The sequence below is a fragment of the Hyperolius riggenbachi genome, chromosome 5, assembly GCF_040937935.1.
Source record: "Hyperolius riggenbachi isolate aHypRig1 chromosome 5, aHypRig1.pri, whole genome shotgun sequence".
Lineage (NCBI taxonomy): Eukaryota > Metazoa > Chordata > Amphibia > Anura > Hyperoliidae > Hyperolius > Hyperolius riggenbachi.
In genome coordinates, this window is record NC_090650.1 from 190453581 (window position 1) to 190477026 (window position 23446).

General features: G+C 45.0%; 1 protein-coding gene across 1 annotated transcript in view; it reads right to left on the reverse strand.

Moving 5' to 3' along the window:
- Positions 1-23446, reverse strand: part of LOC137519361 (maternal DNA replication licensing factor mcm6) — a 198107-nt gene that overhangs the window by 133646 nt on the left and 41015 nt on the right. Inside the window, exons 5-7 of the mRNA XM_068238314.1 lie at positions 9181-9346; positions 6005-6150; positions 5715-5865 (exon numbers count right to left, since the gene is read on the reverse strand). Of these exons, the coding sequence (XP_068094415.1) occupies positions 5715-5865; positions 6005-6150; positions 9181-9346 (463 nt within the window). The remainder of the gene's footprint in view (positions 1-5714; positions 5866-6004; positions 6151-9180; positions 9347-23446) is intronic.

The following is a 23446-nucleotide window of genomic DNA, read 5'->3' on the forward strand; positions in this document are numbered from 1 at the left end:
ACCGCACGCAGCTGCGAGACGCACGTTGGCACTTCCTGGTCAGCGGGAATGCTGACTAATTCCAGAAGCCGTGCCATGCACGTCTATGGGATTCGCAGCCTCCTGCATGGAAACTGACCGCAATTTCGCCGAATAGCTAAGGTAAGCGATTCGCCGGCGGCGCTATGGTTTCATATGGCATAGTTTCCCCGCGCGATTCCCTTGCAGGGAAACTGTGGATTCGGCCCGGTTTCCGCACTAGTGGAAACGGGCCCTAAAGTATTTGTATATCATGGATAATCCCTAATTACACTGCATCAACACGGGTGCATACAAGGCTTCTTTTTAGCATTGCTAAACGCGAACACAGGTTGCTAATGGAAACCAGCCTAAATCAACAGTGAGTGGATTTCATTGGACCAGTTCCAAATTGCTTACAGTTAAGATTAGGGCCACATGCAAGCTGGTATTAGCTTCTCATTGACCATCTCTGGTCTAAGCCTTGAAAGGGCCTACTCCAATGAGACATTCTTTGAGTTAATGGCCCTACTCCAATTCACTTTTTTTTCCATCAAGTTTTTTCCTAGTGAATTTTTTTATCTTCTGTCTAAAATAAATGTTCAGCATTCTGCAATTGAATAAGCACCAAAAAGTACTGGTAACATTTCTTATTTCCTGGTGGCTTAAAAGGCATTTTATTAATAAGGTGTGCTATATACTGCAAGGATCCCCAACCACCGGGCGCGGCCCACTGCTGGTCCGTGGGCAGTTTCCAGCTGGGCCACGACGGGTCTGGCCTCTCGCCCCACTCCCTCCGCCACTCCTGTTACCTTATGATCTGGCAGCAGTTTCCTCTCTCAGATTCCCCCAGTGGCTCTCCTCTTTGCAGCATCTTCTATTTACAGCAGCGTGTCCCACGGCTGCTGTAAGGAGGGAAGGAAGAGAGACAGCAGTTCCCATGGTAACGGCGATCGTCGCTACAGGAAGCAGCTGTCCTACTTCCTTCCCTCCTTACAGCAGCCGTGGGACACGCTGCTGTAAATATAAGATGCTGCAAAGAGGAGAGCCGCTGGGGGAATCTGATAGAGGAAGCGGCCGCCAGCTCATAAGGTAACAGGAGCTGCTGCCGCGGGGGGAGTGGGCTACCCGGCGGCAACTATACTAGCTATACAGGGGCAACTAGTAGCTATACAGGGACAACTATACTAGCTATACAGGGGCAACTAGTAGTTATACAGGGACAACTATACTAGCTATACAGGGGCAACTAGTAGCTATACAGGGACAACTATACTAGCTATACAGGGGCAACTAGCTATGCAGGGGCAACTATACTAGCTATACACAGGCAACTAGCTATGCAGGGGCAACTAGCTATACAGGAAGAACTATACTAGCTATACAGGGGCAACCAGCTATGCAGGGGCAACTATACTAGCTATACAGGGGCAACTATACTAGCTATGCAGGGGCAACTATACTCCCTATACTAGGATACTGGGGGCAACTATACCAAGATACCCTATACAGGGGGAACTCATACCTGGCTACCTACCTATCTATCTATACACTCCAAATGGGGGGAATGCCGCTAACCCCGAGGCAACCCCCCCCCACCCCCCAGGCCCCAGAGGAATGCATAAGCAATGATAATGCATAAGCAATGATAGAAGCGATCAATCTCATCAGACAACCAGTAGGAAATGGGTGGTATAACTGCAGTCAGCTAGATTTGGTGGGACACTTTTGCTTTCAGGGTACACCTTGTGCATTCCACAATAGCTCTCTGCCCCCCGTGCTGCTGGCTGGTATCTGTAGCACACATGGATGTCTAAGTTGCTATAGTGTCTGCTCAGAACAATATTGGTCTATCACATTCACCTTATTTTTTTTCAACCAATTAGTCACCACACAATGACCCTCACCTTTTATCCTATATACTATATAGGATAAAAGTTGAGGGTCGTTGTGTGGTGACTAATTGGTTGAAATAAATAAGGCGACTGCGCTAGACCAATATTGTTCTGAGCTGACACTATAGCAACTTAGACATCCATGTGTGCTACAGATACCAGCCAGCAGCACGGGGGCAGAGAGCTATTGTGGAACACACAACAAGGTGTACCCTGAAAGCATAAGTGTCCCACCAAATCTGTGCTAGCTGACTGCAGTTATACCACTCATTTCCTACTGGTTGTCTAAGATTGAACCCTTCCATCATTGCTGCGTATCAGAATATAGAATCATTTGATCAGCCATAGAGTCTGGATCCACCCTGTTATCACACTTGCCATTATTATTATTTTTTGTTTGTTTGTTTAATGAATACATTTCAAGTTAAAAAAAACTCTAATCACAAAATGTAAAATTTGCTATTTTATGAAAAGCCATAAATGTCTAGAGCCATGACTGTATGCCCTGGGGAAAGAGGGGAGGCTATGGACAGCATCCACTAGAAAAGTCCACTATAAGATCATATGCTGGAGCTCACAGCAAGTACATCAGACAAATAAGGTTTCCTCCAATGGTCGTTAAGGCCCATACACACGTCGGATTTTTGCGAACGACCCGTCGTTTGAACGTTCCATCGTTCGCACGTCAAATCCGGCGTGTGTACAGACTATCGTTCGGGTGATAAGACTGGTTTTCAGCGATCGCTGAAAACCAGTCTTATCACCCGAACGATAGTCTGTACACACGCCGGATTTGATGTGCGAACGACGGAACGACGGAACGTTCAAACAACAGGTCGTTCGCAAAAATCCGACGTGTGTATGGGCCTTTAGGATGGAAGCATAAATCCTGAGTAAAAAGCAGCAAAAGTCAGTTCCTGTAATTGGGTGGTGCAATATAAACTGATTGCTGATATTCAAACAATTTGCTGGTATTCAAACAAGACTTCACAATTCACTTGAAAAGTTCAAAGGTTAGGCATCCATCAAACATACTGTTTACGTAATTTGCAGCTAGTGGGAGACATCGGATTGTTGAACTTATAAAGTGCACAATTCATCACCTGCCAGGGATTACCCCTTATGCAGTGTCCCAGCTCATGTGGAACCTGGGTAACGCAATAAGTGACAAGTCCACCAGGGAGTGAACCCTTATGCAGACCACCATAAACTTAAGGTCATATTTTTAGCTTGAAATGTATTCATTTGTATTTTTTTTTTTTTTTTTTTTTTTAGTTTATAGTTTACAATTTGATGAGTCTTAGACTCAAAGGAAGCATCCTTGCTCATTATTTTAGACCCACTGTGTGAAATTATTTTTTTGTTTATTTGGTTACCTAAATACCCCTAGGTTCTGCTTTGACCACGGGGGGATAAAACTGCATCACTGGGTAGTAGGTCAATGTACTTTCACTTACATTATACAACATGTCTACAATAAATATATACAGTACAGACCAAAAAGTTTGGACGCACCTTCTCATTCGAAGAGTTTTCTTTATTTGGTACTTAGGTATTATCCAGTCTAGCAGAACCACTCGGCAGTTAGACAGGCTTGAAATGTGAATTCAACATTATTTCGGCAGCTGATTCAACACAAGTTCCCTTCAATCCTCCTTATCTGCTCTTGCAGCATGATTGGATTGAGTGCAGTATAAGTGAGCTACTCTCTCTGCAGGGGGGTCGGGGCAGGAGTTCTGTGTGTCGGGAGAGAATATGGAAACGAGAAGCTACAGGCATTCCTCCTGCTTCGGCTTCTTTTGGTACACATACTGCAGCATGTGCTCGGCCAGGCATATCTCCCAGTAATAACGGGGCTCAGGGAGGAGGGGGACAGGTGTGAGGGAGGAGGGGTCAGGGAGCACAGAGCAGCGAGGGCCGAGCTATGCTGCATGGTGAACACATGGAGGGCAGCTGATTTCAGTATGGGGAGTAGGGACAGGGGTGGGATGAATTGGATGCATCATGCTGTGACTTCGGGACAGGCTCAGCTGTAGGAGAAAGCTACAACACTGTGCAGGGAGGATAGCTGTGCAGAACAGAGCAGCTGATCTGTGGTGAATCAGCTGCTAAAGAAACAGTGCACACTTTTTAAGCCTGTCTAACTGATGAGCTGTCCTGCTAGACGGGATAATACACAAGTACCCTTTATTTTTATGACTATGAACATTGTAGATTCACACTGAAGGCATCCAAACTATGAATTAACACATGTGGAAGTATAGTACATAACCAAAAAGTGTGAAAACTGAAAATGTCATATTCTAGGTTCTTCAAAGTAGCCACCTTTTGCCTTGATTACTGCTCTGCACACTGTTGGCATTATCTTGATGAGCTTCAAGAGGTAGCCACCTGAAATGGTCTTCCAACAGTCTTGAAGGAGTTCCCAGAGATGCTTAGCACTTGTTGGGCCTTTTGCCTTCACTCTGCGGTCCAACTCACCCCAAACCATCTCGATTGGGTTCAGGTCTGGTGACTGTGGAGGCAAGGTCATTTGGCGCAGCACCCCATCACTCTTCTTCCTGGTCAAATAGCCCTTACACAGCCTGGAGGTGTGTTTGGGGTCATTGTCCTGTTGAAAAATAAATTATGGTCCAACTAAATGCAAACTGGATGGAATAGCATGCCGCTGCAAGATGCTGTGGTAGCCATGCTGGTTCAGTATGCCTTCAATTTGAATTAATCCCCAGTGTCACCAGCAAAGCACGCCCACACCATCAAACCTCCTTCATGCTTCACGGTGGGAACCAGACATGTAGAGACCATCCGCTCACCTTTTCTGCGTCGCACAAAGACACTGTGGACGGTTGGAACCAAAAATCTCAAATTTGGACTCATCAGTCCTAAGCACAGATTTCCACTGGTCTAATGTCCATTCCTTGTGTTCTTTAGCCCAAACAAGTCTCTTCTGCTTGTTGCCCGTCCTTAGCAGTGGTTTCCTAGCAGATATTCTACCATGAAGGCCTGATTCACACAGTCTCATCTTAACAGTTGTTGTAGACATGTGTCAGCTGCTAGAACTCTGTGTGGCATTGTCCTGGTCTCTAATCTGAGCTGCTGTTAACCTGCGATTTCTGAGGCTGGTGACTCGGATGAACTTATCCTCCGCAGCAGAGGTGACTCTTGGTATTCCTTTCCTGGAGCGGTACACATGTGAGCCAGTTTCTTTATAGTGTTTGATGGTTTTTAAGACTGCACTTGGGGACACTTTAAAAGTTTTCCCAATTTTTCAAACTGACTGACCTTCATTTCTTAAAGTAATGATGGCCACTCGTTTTTCTTTACTTAGCTGCTTTCTTCTTGCCATAATACAAATTCTAACAGTCTATTCAGTAGGACTATCAGCTGTGTATCTCCCTGACTTCTCCACAACGCAACTGATGGTCCCAACCCCATTTATAGGGCAAGAAATCACACTTATTAAACCTGACAGGGCACACCTGTGAAGTGAAAACCATTTCCGGTGACTACCTCTTGAAGCTCATCAAGAGAATGCCAAGAGTGTGCACAGCAGTAATCAAAGCAAAAGGTGGCTACTTTGAAGAACCTAGAATATGACATTTTAAGTTGTTTCACACTTTTTGGTTATGTACGATACTTCCACATGTGTTAATTCATAGTTTGGATGCCTTCAGTGTGAATCTACAATGTTCATAGCCATGGAAATAAAGAAAACTCTTAATGAGAAATTTTTGGTCTAATATATATATTTTATCATCATCATCATGTGTCAGAGTTCTACAGTAAAATAAAGCAACAACTGTCAAAAACTGATGTACGTACCATGTATTGTGGGAAAGAGGCTTGTACATAAATTATGATACAAATTCTTGTCTTGGCTCATTTCAAATACCTTTTCCCACTCCTGCACAGTCATTTGATTCTTTATACTCTCAGCAGTTTGATCTTCCTCCTTCAAATCTCTTCCACCAAACTAAACAACAAACATTTAAAATGTATTGAACATCAATTTAAAGTATTGAAAGTCAAATCCTCTCATAAGAGCTGTCAGACTGCTAATTTTAAATGAGCTCTTTGCTGTTATAATTTGAGATAGGACATTTAAGAATTACCCGTGGATTAGTAGCACCAACATGACATGATAAAAATGCCAGTCGATAAGACAAGTCTCTGACACCCAATGCCTTCAGGCCCTGGATACCTTCATTATTCTGGCCTTCCCCACCTCCAACTTTGGCACCAGTCTCCATTCGTGCATCTGAAAGATACATTAACCACTTAATGACAACCAGACTTAAAAACATCCTGCTAGAAACTCTTAACGGCTCCAGAATGTTTTTATAAGTCAAACAGTGCTGCTGTACGCATGCACGTGCGCTCTCCCGCTGTACGTGTGCACGCTCTCGCACGTGCGTTCCCATGCACGTGAAATAAGTGAGAAAAAAAACACCATAGAAAAAAACACCATAGAAAAAAAAATACACCTTTATTTACAAATAATATATTGTCACCATACTTTGTACTAGGGATATAATTAAACTGTTCTTATAACCAGGACAAATAGGCAGATAAAATGTGTAGGTTTTATGTACAGTAGCAGTGTTTTTATTAAAACTATAGGGGATGAAATTGGAGAAATGGTGTTTTTCATTTTTTCCTTGTTTTCCCTTTAAAATGAAAAAAAAATAAAGTAATTACTGAAAAAAAATATCAACCCCCAAAAGCCTGATTGGTGGTGAAAAAAACAAGATATTGATCATATCATTGTAATTAGTAGTGATTAAGTTATTGGCAAATGAAAGGGATGAGCACTGAAAGGTGAAAATCGCTCTTGTCCGTTAAGGTGCATACACACATCAGACTATAGTCTTTGGAAAATGAAAGATCACAGACCAATCTTACCACCCTTCATGTAGTATGAGAGCCATACTCTACACAGTCTTTTCTATGGAGCTGAACTCCACATCAGAAAAAAAATCTTTGCAAGATGCTGCACACACAGATGCTGTACAGACACAAAAGATCAGTATCTGCAAAAGATCTGTTCCTGCCAAAAATCCATTCCTGCAAATTGCAATGATAGTCTATGAGATCTGCAGATCATCATACACACATGATTTAACTGACATTCATTTGCAGATCAGATCCACCAGGATGGATTTTCAGATCTGCAGATGATTGCTTGATCTGTAGATGAATGTCAGTTAAATCATGTGTGTATAATGATCTGCAGATCTCATAGCTATCATTGCAATCTGCAGGAATGGATTTTTGGCAGGAACAGATCTTTTGCAGATACTGATCTTGTGTGTCTGTACAGCATCTGTGTGTGCAGCATCTTGCAAAGATTTTTTTCTGATGTGGAGTTCAGCTCCATAGAAAAGACTGTGAAGGTATGGCTCTCATACTACATGAAGGGTGGTAAGATTGGTCTGTGATCTTTCATTTTCCACAGACTATAGTCTGATGTGTGTATGCACCTTTAGGGTAAAAACTGCTTTAGGGTGAAGTGGTTAAAGAGAACCTGAACTGATAATAAAAAGTCAAAATAACCATACACAGGTCATACTTACCTCCGGTGTAGTCTACTCATCAATCTCTTTCCCCTCTCCTGCATCCAATTTGTCCACTGTGATCCATGGAATTCTCCATCCTCCATTTTAAAAATGGCCATTACCCCATAACAGCTTCCTGGTCAGCACACTGTTAAACTGTAATATCGCCCACTTGAGCCATAGGGAAACATGGACATTACCTTGCACATTCAGTTGTAACTGACAGCTGCTGATATATAACTGACAGCAAGTGGTATATTTCAGTTCTGACAAAATATTGTCAACTGGAAGGGATCACTGTAAGAAGAAAATTGTGAGTCTCTGAGAGGAACTGACAGTGAGGTTAGTATGTAATATTCATTTGCAGCTACATCATGTGTTTATTTGAAATTTTCCTCGCATCAGGTTCCCTTTAAATAATTGCTTTTTTTGTTAAGAAGACTGCCTGCAAGTTATGGCAGAAAACAGTACTGTAGTTAAAAGAAAATTAGCAGCATTTGTGTTAAAGCCCAGTTATTGAGAACATTTTTTTTTTTGCTTTCACTGGCAGGGGGTAAAATTGCTTTGGTTTTGATTGATGCTCTGTGTCCTCATTTGTGAGAATCTCTATTAATTCTAGTACAGACATTAGGGGCCATATGCATTTCAGTTTTCTCCTAGGTGATATTTTCACAATTTGTAAATAAAATGCATTTTAATCTGCCAGCATACAAATACTCAAAATAATTTTTACAGTATTGTTTCACCTATTTTTTGGTACTTTTTCAATTGCAAAGTGCTAAAAAGTTACTTTAAAATGAAGATGAAAATGTATCTCCTAAGAGAAAACTTAGGTGAAAAAGTGAATTGCATATGTGCCCAGGTGAGATAATATCTCCATGAGTGACAAAAGTGATTCACTGACAAACATATTTGTAGGTTTCCTCCATGGTAAAGTTGTTATCACAGGGTTTTAGAAGTTCCTCTGTTTATGCTCACTGAAAGGCCAGAGTGCCAAGGTGTTTAAGAGTCTAATCCTGTGTTGTCTACAGTGCATGTTTTGTGGAAATCCGCAGGTGTGGTTAATATGCACTGCTAAGACTCTACTTGTGAATGTGTTGTTTTCTGTGAAACATTCAATGTTGGTAGACTTTGAGGACAGAGTTTGGAAACTCTGGTCTAACCTACATAAAAGGCACATCCATTTATGTAGGCATTCATTCTGCAGATGTATAGAAGGATGCAATTTAGGCAGTGGCGTAGCTAAGGCGCTGTGGACCAAGATGCAAGTTTTACAATGGGGTTTGCCAAGCACTCTACAAATTGATACGGCGCACCAAAACCTGCCAATGGCAACTGCAGTGTCAGCAGTGCAGGAAGCAAATTGGGAACAGTTAATAATTACCTCTATTCAAAGCATCTGTAGAAGTGATTATTATGAGCACAGGACCAATAGAGAGCTAATACTGTAGTTGAGGGAGGGCCCTTCAGGGCCCCTCTGGCCAAAGAGCCTCGATGAGGTCGCAACCTCTGCAACCCCTATTGCTACGCCCCTGAATTTAGGTTATTTGCTTGATCAATAGCCTGTAGAAGAGGTAGGAAGTTTCAAGTATGGGTACTCAAGACAAACCCATGTGAAACAATTAATAACCTGGATAATGACTAGATTTTTGAATTAACAAAAAATGGGCCATTTAATATAAGTACTCGCATAAATTAGTCAAAGTGACCATAGATTGTAATTATAAAATTACCTCCAGCAGAAAGCGCTGCCACATCAGGCACAACAATCAACGTTCCGGTGAAATCACATCGGTCCCCTGCCATTGCAGTTTCAACAGCTTCTGCACGAAGAATAATTTCCACATTGCGTGGTATTGCACCACGCGGCAATTCTGCTTGAGTTTCTTGAATCCTTACCTAAACGATGCAAACCACAACATGTGTGAGAGGGATTCCAAGCAACTGAATTTTCTCGTTTACTGCATGGCTCATAATTCAGGCTGAGCAAAAATTCTCCTAGAAGCCAGAAGCTGCTGATCAAGTATCCAGCAGCTATTTAGACAAACACTCCAGGCCACCCCCTGCTGGCTGCAATAATATTCATCTCTTATTAAAAAGCACAGGTCTTAGTTGTAGAATTTTGCAAACATATGCTTAAGCCATTGGGCACTTTGGAAACCTGTGTCAGTTATGACCCTGCAATTTTTCATTTTTGATAGCAGGACATGCATTACAAATAAGCATCCCCTGGAATAGCAGGGAATCGCCATATCTCCTAGAATGAAAGGCACAGTGTCCAAATTAACACTACAAACATTGCTAATTTTGGGACATGCTTAGAGGATTAACCAAATACCACTAGATCACCCACACCACCCTGTTCTGGACGATTCCAGGGCCAGAGCTACCAGTAAGGCAAAGGGGACAATTGCCTCAGGGCCAAAGTGTCGCCAAGTCCTCCCAGACCCCTCCAGGTCTGCCCCAACTTCTCCTCAAGGGTCCCATTCAAGATTTGTGTAAGGATTACAACTTACCAGTTTACCTTTTCTGGTGTGCTTCTCCCACTCAAGCTTTCAGTCTTCATGTTCTTGTGCAAAAACATGTGCCGGGTCACAGATGAGGTAGGCAGCAAGATGAAGATTGGAAGCATGGCCGGAAAACAGGGGAGTTGTAATCCTTACACAAATTGTGCAGAGGCCGTGGGGTGCAATTGGGGTGAGAACTGGGGGTAGGGTCCAGAAGCATGGGGGGCCTGAGGCATGGGGGTAGCCAGAGGCACCTCTAGCCATTTTGTTACTCCAGGCGAGAAAACCTGTGGTGCAATGCAATGCAGGCAGCTTTTCACCAGAAAATATACATAGGCAGGGCTCCTCTCCCCCCCCCCCTTCCCATTAGTTACCCCTAGTAGCCCTGATACCTGCCTGCAACTATAAGTAAAACAACATTTACTCACCTGCAAACTTTTCCCAGCCTCCCTCCGGCATGCAGCAGCTCCCCTGATGACCTTCATGCAGCAACTCTGGCTGCAAAAACTGTCACGCTGACAGGCAGAGCAGGGCTACTGGAAAATTGCGTCTGAAGCCCTGCACTGGAGACACAAATAGTCTCCAGTGCATCCATTCAGACGCCATTTTCCCATAACCCTGCTCTGCTAACCGAAACCCACAGAGTCCGCAGGCTGCAGAAGCAAGCTTACGGGCTGTGGCCAGTAAACCAATTCCAGTTACAAATCCCTGTTGTACTTGGTGAGAAATCGGATTCTGAAGGTGCATAAACTGAGGGCTTTGCTCACAATAGGTATTGTCTTGTATCAGGTTAAGTGGGCTTACTTGGATCAGTAATCAGCTGTTAGGGCTATGACCCACTAGGGTGGTTTTGGCAATTTGTGATTGCAGACAATTGCCAGCAATTCCCAAAAATGCTTTGCCAATTAAAGTGAGTGGTGAGGAACCCATTAATACAATTGTGATTAGAGGTAATCGCAATCGTAGGACATGTAGCATTGTGAGTGCTACTCATTCTTACTATAAATAAAGTTACTCATTCTTACTGGGTGTCCGTATTTCCAGCTTCCATCCGTAGCCCCACTCTCTAGCAGAAGAGGTCATGGGTGCTTCTCTGGGGGCAGGACTACGGAAGGAAGCCAGACATCTGAAACCCAGTACGAATAATAAAGTTTATTAAAACTTTAAAAAAAAAATCACTAATCGGAAGCGCTATACAGTGCTAAGACCCAGGAAACGCGATTGTCCTAGGAATTGCTGCACACAGTGCTGTGGTGATTTAAAAGCGCTGCGTAATATGTTGGCGCTTTATAAATACAATAAATAAATAAGTTCTGAAGCAATCCCTAGCGGGTTTCAGCCCTAAGGGCTCATTATTACTATGGACGATTCCCTGTTCAAATTTGCGTGAGGACAAATGCAGTGAAACACAGCCTATTGAAATTCAGATTTTCATGCAGGGGAGAAAAAAAAAACTACAATATGCAGAGACAAGGTTGGACAATATGCAGCATATACAACGCATCATGCATTTTAATCCCTACAGCTACGCCTCAATCACAACCAACACTTCTAGACACAGGAACAGCTATTGCCCATAGGCGGTAGCCATGCTTTATGCAGAACCAAACTAGATCTCCTAGAACTTCATTCAGCACAGTACTAAAAATGAACACTTCTCATCCTGTTCACAGCAACTATAACATACATATATATTAGTCTGTCTTGTTTGGTTTTTAAAGCAACTGCCAACGTCAAATTTATTGCATTTTTTTGCCATCAGATTTCCATTAGGGCAATGCAAAATGATAAGCAATCTCATCAGATCGACCTAGATTTTCAACCCTGCCAGTTCGATGGAAATCCATCGAAATCTGCCGTCGATTGGTCGTTTGGCCAACCGATTTGCGATCGATCGATTTTGATCGATCAGTCAGAAAATCAGCTGAGTGTATGGGCCCCTTTACTTGGCCAAATTGGTTCTGGTTTTATAGTCAAGACATGCATGAGAGGTGCAGAATAGCAAACTGAGGAAAGGAGAGAACATCTCCAGTCTCTATTGTTGATCCAACGTCTCCTATGCCTCCCACGTCTCCATGAGTCCAGGATTCATCGCATGACCAGACGGTAAATTCCGACAGGCTACATAACGAGACAATGCTGGAGACTGCTGGATACAGCTAGTTTCCAATGCTGAGGGTGCTACCCAATGAAGGAAGGTAATCTGGCTACTTATACTTCTAGTTATCTATACTGGGGGCCAGGGTTGCTCTCCAGGACTCCCGAATGCAAATTTACCCAAATTATTCGGGTAAATTTCAGCGTTCCCGAAGTCGAAGCCAAATGCGCCGGGCCCGAAGCCAAAGGCGGCCAAATGTGCACATTTGAATTCGGCCGGATGATGCGTTGGGTTCGGCTTCGGGATTCGGGAGTGACGCGGGCCAATCACAATTCCTCCTGCCGAGTCCCTGGCAACGGTAGCAACCAGAGGAGGGGAGTCTGGCCCTCCCCTCCCCTATATAAGGCGGCTGCCATTTTGCGGAGCTACGCACTTGTGTGACTGAGCTGGTACTGAGAGCATCTCCAGTGCTGTATGTCTGATCAAGTGTATTCTGTGCTAAACCTAGCGTTTTGCTTCCTAAACAGCTCCTAAACACATTCATTGTACTGTTTTATCGATGGATAGTAATTTCATTGTTTGTAGTCAGCTAGTGTGTACTGTATACTGTGCTAGGCTAGTGTTAGTCTGTGTGCAGGCTAGGCCTGCTAGCCTAGGGCAGCCTTCGCCTACTACTAGCTTAGGTAGGTTAGGGATTCTAGTTAGTTATGTACTATAGTAGTTTAGTTAACCACTTCACCTCCCTTGCTACGCTTGTCTACTCCCCACAAAACTTTAGCTGAAGCTCAGGGGAGTAGATAGGCGTACTTGTGGTAAACAGTGTGCTGTATGCCCAATAAGCTATCTGATTATGTATATAGGGTATCATTTTAACCGTGACAAGTGAGAGAATAGATTTTGTGTTTGACAACTGAGGGCTAAGTCATGTGATTTTTTTTTACCGGAAAACTGAATGAAAAGCAATAAAACTTGTTTTCATGTACTCTATACCCCTAAATAAATACTTGTAAAAAAAAAAAAAAAAAAGTGACAGCATTAAAAAGAGAATACATAGTTACCCTAGGGACTTAGCTTTTAAAATATGTATGCCACGAGAGTGTATTACTGTTAATCATGAAGATAAGGGCTTTTAATTACTGATAGAGTACAATGAGAAAACAAAAAACACAAACCAGAAACTAATATATTATCGCCATACATTGTACTAGGAACATTATTTAAATGTTGATATAACCAGGAAAAATTAGCAAATACAATGTGTGGGTTTTACCTATGGTAAGATTGTTTATTTAAAAACTATAGTGGATGGAAATGGAGAAATAGTGTATTTTTTCTTTTTTTTCTCATTTTTAAAATGCACAGATAAGAACATAATTACTAAAAGCAAATATCACCCTCACAAAGCATAATTTGTGGCAAAAAAAAAAAAACAAGATATAGATCATTTACATCTGATGAGTAGCAATAAAGTTATTAGTGAATGAATGGGAGGAGCGCTGAAATGTGAAATTTGCTCTGGTTTTTAAGCAAAAAACCCTGTGGTGCTGAAGTGGTTAAATTGTACTGCTGCTGTTTGCTGTAGTCTGTTAGTTTATAGCTTCAGTACTGTTAGTTAATAGTATACTAGTTAGTTACTGATTGACTGTGTACAGGCCAGCATCCCTTGTTGTCACCTGCTGTGACTCATTTGCCTGTTGATTGCGTCTGACCGTGTGTGACCGACCGACTGTAATTGGTCACCCACTATCTGGCCGTTAGTTATATGGTTTACTGTTTAGTACAGCAGGCATTTCATAGTTACTACCTGCGCGTACAACCGTACTACTACTAGGTAGGTGGTAGTCTTCCACTACTACCACCACCCACCCCTTCATTTAATTTTTTTCTCCATTTTTTACTGTGTGATTTATTACCTTTCTGTAGTAAATTGTGACATTCGCAGGCCAGCATCCCTTGTTGTCACCTGCTTTGACTCATTTGCCAGCGCACCCTATTGATTGCGTCTGACCGACCATAATTGTCACCCACTGTCACACGAGATAGTACTGTAGAGACTCACTGTTAGTAGTAGTACTACTACTACTACCACCACTTGTACTATTAAAAAAAAAATTCATTTTTTGTTGACACTTACCACCAGTCACCACCACCACCAGACCTAAAGTTTACACCCTTTCCCACCGTTTTCTACACATTTGTTTTTTTGTTTTTTACTGTATTCGTATATAAGTGCAAAATGACTGGCAGAGGTAGAGGCACCACCAGGAGAGGCAGCGCCATTGCAGCAGCAGCAGGTCTGTGACTGGTCCGCCGCCAGCCACTGACCGCAGAGTTGTGGAGGAGGGAGCAGAGGCGCAACAGCAGCGAGTTGCGCCCATCTTTGAGACGGGTCATTGCCCCCGGCCCATTCTGGAGAGTCAAGCGCAGGCTGTGGTGGAAATGATGGCGGCGCAGGAAGCCACCGTTTCCAGCCAGGCCTCCAGCACCAGCGAGACCAGTGCCACCACCACCAGCACTCCAGTCCGCAGCAGGCCTCCACCACCGCTTGAAGTCATGGTCACGGTGACCCCACTGACCAGCCTGCCCTCACTGAGCTTAGTCTTCACCCCAGTGACTGCAGCCGTGTACAGGGATGTTCTGGAGAATTTTGAGCAGGAGATAATGGGGACATCATGCAAGGAGGAGGAGGAGGAGTTGGAGTTGGAGCAGTTTATTGTTGGCGCTGATGAGGAGGGGCGTGATGCAGGGGATTTTGGGCCACTAGATGTGGTTGAGGCGGGCTCAGAGGACATGTTTGGGGATGATGATGACATGCTGGATCCTTCCTATGTGCCACCACCAGTACCACCAGCACACTTGCTTGAAGGTAGCTCGTCATCGGAGGAGGAGGTGTCTCTGGTGCAGAGGCATGGCAACAGCAAGGCGGCAAGCACAGGTCGTGGAAGGCAGGAGCCACATCCTGCTGCTTCAGCCGCTACCACCACCCACAGCAAACCTCCAACCAAACCAAAAAAGTCACAAGCCTCCAAGGGCACCAAAAAACCCCAGCCCTCAAGCTCAAAGGGCAGGTTGAAGTCCCCAGTCTGGCGGTTCTTCACTAAGTGCACAGAGGATCCAACCCGTGCAATTTGCAACAGTTGCAAGGTCAGTCTCAGCAGAGGTAGCGATCCCCTCAAGCTGAGTACCTCGTGCCTGTCGACCCACTTACAGACCAGGCATTTTGAGGACTTTTATGAGTATGAGAAGCTGTTGCAAAGTGGCGCAGGCAGTGGTCAGAGCCAGAGAGCCACTGCACAGATTTCAGCAGCAGCAGCATCCCACCCAGCAGCAGCACAGCAGCAACTCACTCTCCCCCAACCCCCCCCCCCCCCCCGGGCAGCCAGTCCTCAGTTGCCTCATCAGCTCCCTCCACAGTGGCCTCCTCATCCTCCCGCGCAGGCAAACGCCGCCAGACGCTGCTCAGCGAGTCCTCTCCCAGTGTGACCATGGTGTTGCCTCCCGCTCACAGGCGCATCCGGGTGCTGAACAGGTTGTTTGCCCGGGCCATGTGCTCCCAGCTCCTGCCATATTCCTTCGTGTAGGAGGGGAGTGACATGAGAGCGCAGCTGCATTTTGGGATCCCGGAGTGGCAAGTCCCCAACCGCCACTACTTCTCCCGCACGGCGATCCCAGCACTGCACCGGTTTGCCATGGCGAACGTGGGCCGCGCAGTCGATCATGCTGAGTGTGCGGATCCACATAACCATGGATTCATGGAGCAGCCGTTTTGGGACAGAACGCTATCTGTCCTTTACAGCCCACTGGGTCAGCCTGGTGGAAAGCCCGAGCGAGGAAGCAGCAGGTCCACCCTCGGGCGCAGCAGCAGCGGCACCAGTCGCCCACTATGTGGTGCCACCACGCGGGGTCAGGGGAGAAGCAGCAGCTCCCGCCGCCAAGCGACAACGCAACAGCAGCGTGAAGGCCTGCCACTGCCAAGCGCTGCTGGAGATGGTCAGCCTGGGGAAGAACAGTCTGACATCAGCCAACGTGCTCCGCTACCTGAGGGAGCAGAAGAAGACGTGGCTGACCCCCAGAGGCCTCCGAGTCGGATTGGTAATGTCCGACAATGTGGCCAACCTGCTGTCTGCCATCAGCAGGGGACACTTATCCCACATCCCCTGTTTGGCCCACGTCCTGAACCTGGTGGTGCAGAAGTTCCTGCGCACCTACCTGGGGATGGAGGAGCTGTTGGAAGTGGGGGGGGGGGGGGGGGAGATTGTGCGCACTTTCCGCCGCTCAGCTGCTGCTGCATCAAAGCTGGCAGAGATCCAGCAGCGCGAGGGCCTGCCACCACACCGCCTTGTCATCGATGTGCCGACTTGCTGGAACTCCACCCTGGCGATGTTGGAGCTGCTGGTTGAGCAGAGGAGGGCAGTCAACCGGTACATCATGGAGGCCACTCTGGAAGGCAACCCCAAACTCCAGCTCCTCACCAACGCACAGTGGGGGCAGATGCAGCAGGTCTGCTTGATGTTGGCTCCCTTCCTGCAGGGAACCAACCTGGTGAGCCAGGAGCGGGCATCCCTCTGCCAGTGATGCCCTTTGTTTGTCTGCTGGACAGGGCACTTGGCGATTTGGTGGATTTGGGGGAGGTGGCCCGGAAGCAGCTGGAACAGCAGCCACCTGCGCAGTCCACTGCTGTGCAGGAATTTGAATCCCTGGAGGAGGATGAGGAGGAGCTGGAGGTGCTGGACGTCGCTGCTGAGGGGGAACAGCGGAGCGCAGCAGCAGTGGTGCAAGGGTGGAGAGAGGAGGAAGAGGCTCAGGAGCCAGAGGAGAACGCTGACCCTGAATGTCTGTCACGGACCACCCTGTTCCCCATGGCAGTGCACATGCTGCATTGCCTGCGCACAGACCCCAGGGTGAAGCAGATGCAAGCGAGGGAGGGAGGACGCCTGCATCAGCATGATCCTGGATCCACGGCTTAGGGGGAAGTGGGCTCAGTTTCTGCCTGCTACAGGACGTGAGCAGCGCACAAGCGAGTTGCAGCAGCTCCTTGTTCGGCGACTGGAGGAAGCCTTCCCCCAGGCTTCCACCCCCTCTGTCCCTGTCCAACCAGCACAGCAGCTGGTGCCTGCGGCCAGCAGCAGCAGCGTCAGGCGCCCAGGAGACCTGCTGTCATTGACGCAGGCGCTCTACATGACGGTAGAGCAGCAGAGAGAGGAGTTGCGTGCAGCAGCCACCTCTGAAAGCCACAGCCAGCGCATGACCCAGATGGTGGCTGAGTACATGGGTTCCTTCAGTGGGCTTGACACCGGCAGCGTGGACCCCATGGAGTATTGGGTGGAGCGGTTGCACATCTGGAGTGAGCTGGCGCAGTACGCCCTGGAAGTCCTGTCTTGCCCCCTTCCAGCATGCTGTCCGAGAGGTGCTTCAGTGCGGCCGATGGCGTGGTCACCGAGAAGCGCTCTCGTCTGTCCACAGAGGGAGTGGACAGACTGACATTTTTGAAGATCAACCAGGCCTGGATTGAAGGCATGTTCCTGGCACCTACTGTCGGCGAGAGGAGGACATGAGGTGCCTGGGAATCATTCTTTGACAACATAAACCTTCATTCCCGGGGTCCTGATAATTTGGCCTGGTGTTTCTTCACTTGCTGTGGTAGTAACGCTAGCTACCATGGCCCGTGAGATGCCTGCTGCTGCCACACGTCACTCCTCTTCCTGCTGCTGTTGCTGATGTATTTATATATTTATGAATTTACTGATTTATTTATGAATTTATTTGTGCATTTATTTATTGTATTTATACAGCGCCAACATATTACAAAGCGCTGATTTTCATCCTCCTGTTCACCACACAATGCATGCATGCTGCTGCCACACGTCACTCCTCTTCCTGCTGCTGTAGTTATCCTGCTGTCTGTGTTCCCACTGCCAGGGTCGACAATAGCTATGCTGGTGTTGTAGATAACATTTTACAACAGTACAGTTCTGTAAGGGAAAAAACAAAGAATGTTGGTGGTGGACAGTGAAGAAGAAGAAGAATAACCATGTGAAGAAGAAGAAGAACCAGGTGACTTAGAACCAGGTGACAAAGAACCAGGTGAAGAAGAACCAGATGTTGAATAAGGTGAAGAAGAACCAGATGTTGAATAAGGTGAAGAACCAGATGTTGAATAAGAAGAAGAAGAACCAGATGTTGAATAAGAAGAAGAAGAACCAGATGTTGAATAAGAAGAAGAAGAGAAGAACCAGGTGAAGAAGAAGAAGAAGAGAAGAACCAGGTGAAGAAGAAGAAGAAGAGAAGAACCAGGTGAAGAAGAAGAAGAAGAGAAGAACCAGGTGAAGAAGAAGAAAAGAACCAGGTGAAGAAGAAGAAGAAGAGAAGAACCAGGTGAAGAAGAAGAAGAAGAGAAGAACCAGGTGAAGAAGAAGAAGAAGAGAAGAACCAGGTGAAGAAGAAGAAGAAGAGAAGAACCAGGTGAAGAAGAAGAAGAAGAAGAAGAGAAGAACCAGGTGAAGAAGAAGAAGAAGAAGAGAAGAACCAGGTGAAGAAGAAGAAGAAGAAGAGAAGAACCAGGTGAAGAAGAAGAAGAGAAGAACCAGGTGAAGAAGAAGAAGAGAAGAACCAGGTGAAGAAGAAGAAGAGAAGAACCAGGTGAAGAAGAAGAAGAGAAGAACCAGGTGAAGAAGAAGAAGAGAAGAACCAGGTGAAGAAGAAGAAGAGAAGAACCAGGTGAAGAAGAAGAAGAGAAGAACCAGGTGAAGAAGAAGAGAAGAACCAGGTGAAGAAGAACCAGATGATGATGAAGAAGGAGAATAAGAAGACGAAAATGAACCAGGTGAAGAAGAACCAGATGATGATGATGAAGAAGGAGAATAAGAAGACGAAAATGAACCAGGTGAAGAAGAAGAATAACTTAAAGAACCAGATGCCAGTGAAGAATAAGATGATGAAGATGATAGTAATGAATGATTGATGATGAGAAACAAAAAGAGGGTAAAACAGAAAAAGAAGATGGTGAAGAAAAAGATGGAGAGAAAAAAAAAAAGAAGACTGACGATGAATAAACAAGAAATGCTGAAAAAAAAAAAAGTTTTCCATCATATTTCTTTTTTTTTTATATTAGACCTATTTACATGTTATTTCCCTTTAAAAAAAAAAAAAAACCATCCGAATTCGCAAACACAAATTTTTTTCCCGAATTTTTTTACGCAACCCGAACCAAATTCGAATCCGAACCTGAATTCGGCAATCGCATCCGAATCCGAATCTTCCGCGGGCCCGAATTCTAATGTACCCGAATCGAATTTTGGTACATTCGAGCAACCCTGCTAGGGAGCAGTGGCACACTGGGACTCAGCGATGATGAGGGGGGTCCGATTCCTCCCTCTCCTTGAGTCCTCTCCCCGTGCGCCCCCTCCGGACGCTTGGAGGAAGTACTTGGAGGCTGGGTAAGTTTTTTTTTTCACAATGATCGTGCTGCTTATCGGCAAAGCAGCGGATCATTGCGGGGCTTAGATCAACGAACGGGAATGGATTTTCCCGTTCATTGATGTCCGGGCGAGCGGCGTGTTTATGAGCGGTAGTGCGCGCTAGAGCGAGCGGGAGCGCGGGCAGCGGCGGGAGCGCGGAAAGTACGGATTTCTCCGTCCCTGGGGGTGAAAGGATGGAAAAAGGGACGGAGAAATTCGTGCGGGGGTAAAGTGGTTAAATGCAGAAATTGTATAGTGATTGTTTTTGCTTGGTCATTAGATATTGAGACTGGCCTTTCATAAAGCAGTGTATGCACGATTCACTTTCTTGTTTCTGACACATTCAGGCTCAATATCTGGACCCAGTGGCGTAGCTGGAGTCTTCTGGACCCCGATGCAGAATTTCAACCTGGGCCCCCCACACCCCCAGTTAGGGCCAATTTTCTTGCAACCTAGTTTGCCAAACTCTCCCCAACAAGCGAATACAATCCTCAAAGACATACAGGATGATAATTCCCATTAACTCACAGTCAGTGACATGACTATGTACTCTGTAAAGTGCTGCAGAAGGTGCCAGTGCTATATAAATATGTATTAATAATATGGGTGACAGACTGACTATGGTAGGATTAGATTGTGAGCTCCTCTGAGGACAGTCAGTGACATAACTGAGTACTATGCAAAGTGCTGTAAAAGATGCCCGTGCTATATAAATACATAATAATATGGAAGGACATTACACTAACTATGGTAGGATTAGATTGTAAGCTCCTCTCTGGGGACAGTCAGTGATAGGTCTTGCTATATCTATGAAATAAAAGAATTAAGAGGGCGTGACCCGGCATGGGGCAGTGTGGACAGCATAATCAGTCAACTGGCATGAGAGTGCATTAAGACTAGACAATAGTCAGTGACCTGGAATAGGCCAGTTTATGCACCATATGCACCATATGCATCATATGCAATATGCCATATGTCATAAAATGGCTAAAGCTCTGAGAAGAAATATAAATAAATACGCACCCACATGACTTCAGACTGAAAGTGATAATTGACCGACTTGATCTAAAGCACACTTTAATTTTGCAGGAAATGTTGGTTTGTTCTGAGAGTTTGATGGCATATTGAAGAGGGAATCATTACATTCGGCAAACAGAAAATAACACTCAGCAGACTTAAAAACTAAAGAAAACACAGGACAGCAATCAGCCTAGCCTATATCATTAAGTGTTCGGCCCCACAATTGACATCTGTGGCTGTGACACAGCACAATCCTGCCTGCGTTTATGTGTCTGGCTGCATTCCCCAGCCACACACTTTCTTTCCTTCCCCAAATCCCCCATCTGTCCGGGTAAAGCACAGTCCTGTCTGCTTTATGTGTCCGAGCCGCTGTATTTACATGTGACAGTGTAGCACTGTTGCTTACTGTATACAGTAGTCCCCGCTGCTGCTCTTCCAGCTAGAATCGTCCACGTTTGCTGAGCAACTCCGCCCCTCCCCTCCACTATGCCACTGAAGAGAGGGGCGGAGTTGCTCAGCAGACACGCCGACTCAAGGTGGTGGAAGAGGAGAGCAGCAGCGCGGACTACTGTATACAGTAAGCCACGGCCTCTGCACTGTCACATGTAAATACAGAGGCTCAGACACTAAGCAGACAGGACTGTGCTTTACCCGGATAGATCGGCGATTTGGGGGAGGAAAGAAAGCGTGTGGCTGGGGAACGCACAGGGGAGGAAAGAAAGCGCGTGGCTAGGGAACGCACGGGGCCCCTCCAGCTCAGGGCCCAGTCGCACGTGCGACCGCTGCGACAATGGGCCCTATGCCCCTGTCTGGACCATGCAAGTTGGAGGTCAACTAGACTTTAAAGTACATAGACTTATGTGATTCCATATGACCGTTTCAGAACGGACAGAAACAAACTCACTGTACAATCTCATCACCCAGAAAAGCAAATCATGAAAAATGTAGGGGGAAAAAAAAAAAAAAAAAAAAAAAAATAACTTTCAAGGCATTTGACAAAACTTAAAACACTGTACTGTGTAGAGGGCTGTGGAAGAAATATTACTTAATAATAGTCTTGAGGAACTGAATATCAATCCTGGATTCATGGTTAAAACAGCAATTTTTTAATTTATTTTAATTGTTATTTTTTCATTATTTTACCACAAACATGTATTTGCAGTTTTCTTACAACCGAAATAATCATAGGACATTGAGGGGAAAACATGTAAAAGGTTAACAGCATAGGGCATTGAAAGAAAAAAAAAACAATTAAAAGGCTAACAGCAGTTTACTATCTGGACTAAGTGAATTTCTGGAAAATGAGCCATGAATCATATCTTCTATGTTTGTAATGCATACTTTTGTGCACTAGATGTCTCCATTTACCATAAATTCACTTTTGATGCGTCACTCTATGCAGACTGTTTACATAAAGTGCTATTTCATTACATAAAGTGCTATTTCATTTTAAAATGTTTGAACACCAGCTCTCCAGAATTATAGTTTTGACTATATTGCACACAGTTTGCAAGCACAGGCCATGTTCACAGTTATTTGGAACACTAAATTTAGTACTTCCCAGCTGCCACAGAAACTGTACAAAATCCTACACTGCAATTGTGATGCACTGAGAAGATCATCATCTCAGCAGTGAGTGACGTAGCTAGGAACCTTGGGCCCCCGTGCAAGTTTTACATTGGGGCCCCCCCCAAGAACTATATACACATGACAATTGATACGACATACCAAAACCAATCAAGGACATCCACAGTGTCATAGGTGCAAGAAGAGGATGTAGAGTAAATGATTACTACTATTCAAAGCATTTACAGAAATGAATATAATAAGCAGGACCAAAAAAAAAAGAGTGAATACTGTGGTTGAGGAAGGGCCCCACTGGCCCAAGGGCCCCAATGCGGTAGCAACCTCTGCACCCCCTATTGTTACGCCACTGCTCATCTGCAAGTAATGGAAGCTTAACATAAGGCACTAGGGATGGTCAGAATTGTTGAATCAGAACAAATTCCAAATTTTGTGAAATGATTTATTGCTAACTTAATGTTTCAAGCATGCCCAGAAGACATTTCACAATTACTAGTTTCTGGAAAGTGTCTGCAACACCTCAACCAAATAACTGTGTGCTAGGGCTCAAAACAAGAGCAATTATATAGTAGAGGAAGAAAGCCCTTACAAAAATAGCACCTCCCACAGCAAAATTTGAAAAAGTATAACAAAAATCTTTATTCAACATAAGATAAAATTGGCATTGTTTGGGCATTGTTATTGTATTGATTTGGTAAGCTCAGTGACCCCAGGTGAATACAATTATGAGAAAGAGTATTTAATGGGTCAATTGTAAGTTTCCCTCTTAATTTTCTCTGAAAAGTAGCAACATGGGGGTCTCAAAACCACTCAAATTACCTGAAGAGAAAGATTGTTCACCATCATGGTTTAGGGGAAGGATACAGAAAGCGGTCTCAGAGATTTCAGCTGTCTGTTCCCACAGTTAGGAACATAGAGGAAATGGAAGACCACAGGCTCAGTTCAAGTTTAGGCTCAAAGTGGTAGACCAAGAAAAATCTCGGATAGACAGAAGCGATGAATTGTGAGAACAGTCAGAGTCAACCCACAGACCAGCACCAAAGACCCACAACATCTTGCTGCAGATATAGTCACTGTGCATCGTTCAACCATTCAGTGCACTTTACACAAGGAGATGCTGTATGCTTTTCTCCACCCACAGCACAAACACAGCCGCTAGAGGTATGCTAAAGCACATTTGCATAAGCCAGCTTCATTTTGGAATAAGGTGCTGTGGACTGATGAAACTAAAATTGAGTTATTTGGGCATAACAAGGGGAGTTATGCATGGAGGAAAAACAACTCAGCATGCCAACAAAAACACCTGCTACCTATAGTAAAATATGGTGGTGGT